This window comes from Acanthisitta chloris, unplaced genomic scaffold, assembly GCF_000695815.1.
Source record: "Acanthisitta chloris isolate BGI_N310 unplaced genomic scaffold, ASM69581v1 scaffold22765, whole genome shotgun sequence".
NCBI lineage: Eukaryota > Metazoa > Chordata > Aves > Passeriformes > Acanthisittidae > Acanthisitta > Acanthisitta chloris.
In genome coordinates this window covers 3,066-3,650 of record NW_008674619.1, presented here as the reverse complement: position 1 = coordinate 3,650, position 585 = coordinate 3,066, and the positions used below count along the sequence as shown (strand labels likewise).

At 37.1% G+C, this 585-nt stretch overlaps 1 protein-coding gene across 1 annotated transcript in view; it reads left to right on the top strand.

The window, feature by feature from the left end:
* The window catches only part of LOC103802889 (anoctamin-4-like), a gene marked incomplete at its 5' end in the record, with an annotated part of 16,096 nt that extends 15,726 nt beyond the window's left edge, over positions 1 to 370 (top strand). Inside the window, one exon of the mRNA XM_009075420.1 lies at positions 179 to 370. Coding sequence (XP_009073668.1) covers positions 179 to 370 — 192 coding nt within the window. The remainder of the gene's footprint in view (positions 1 to 178) is intronic.
* Positions 371 to 585: the final 215 nt, after the last annotated feature.

The window sequence follows — 585 nt, the reverse complement described above, 5'->3', positions numbered from 1 at the left end:
AGGGAAAAAACATTGTGGGGTTTTGTAGGGGAAAAAAAATCATTATTCAAATTTAGTAATGGGTTTAGTTTTAGCACAGTATCATTCTGTGAATTGGAAGGAGAGGGTTTTCATAAGATATGAAAAGTACTTGTTTTATTTCTAAAATTTTAAATTATTCATCCTTTTTTTTTCACAGCACCTTGTCTTTTGCATAAAGCACCTGATCTCCTACTTAATCCCAGATCTTCCAAAAGATCTGAGAGATCGGATGAGGAGAGAAAAGTACCTGATTCAGGAAATGATGTATGAAGCTGAACTAGAACGTCTGCAAAAAGAGCGGAAAGAAAGGAAAAAGAATGGCAAATCTTATCACAATGAGTGGCCATGACAGGGTGAGGAAGAAACTGCTTGTAAGAAGATAAGAACTCCATTTATAAAAAAAATTCTGGTTTTCTACAGCAGAGACTGCAATGAGAGGAATAGTCAGTAATGCCGGGGACACTTAATACATGTGCACCCCTGTTGAGTAGGGTGGATATTTTCATAAGCCTTTTGAAATTAGAGGCCTTTGCAAGGCTTAGTCTTCTCCAGAACTGACGTCAG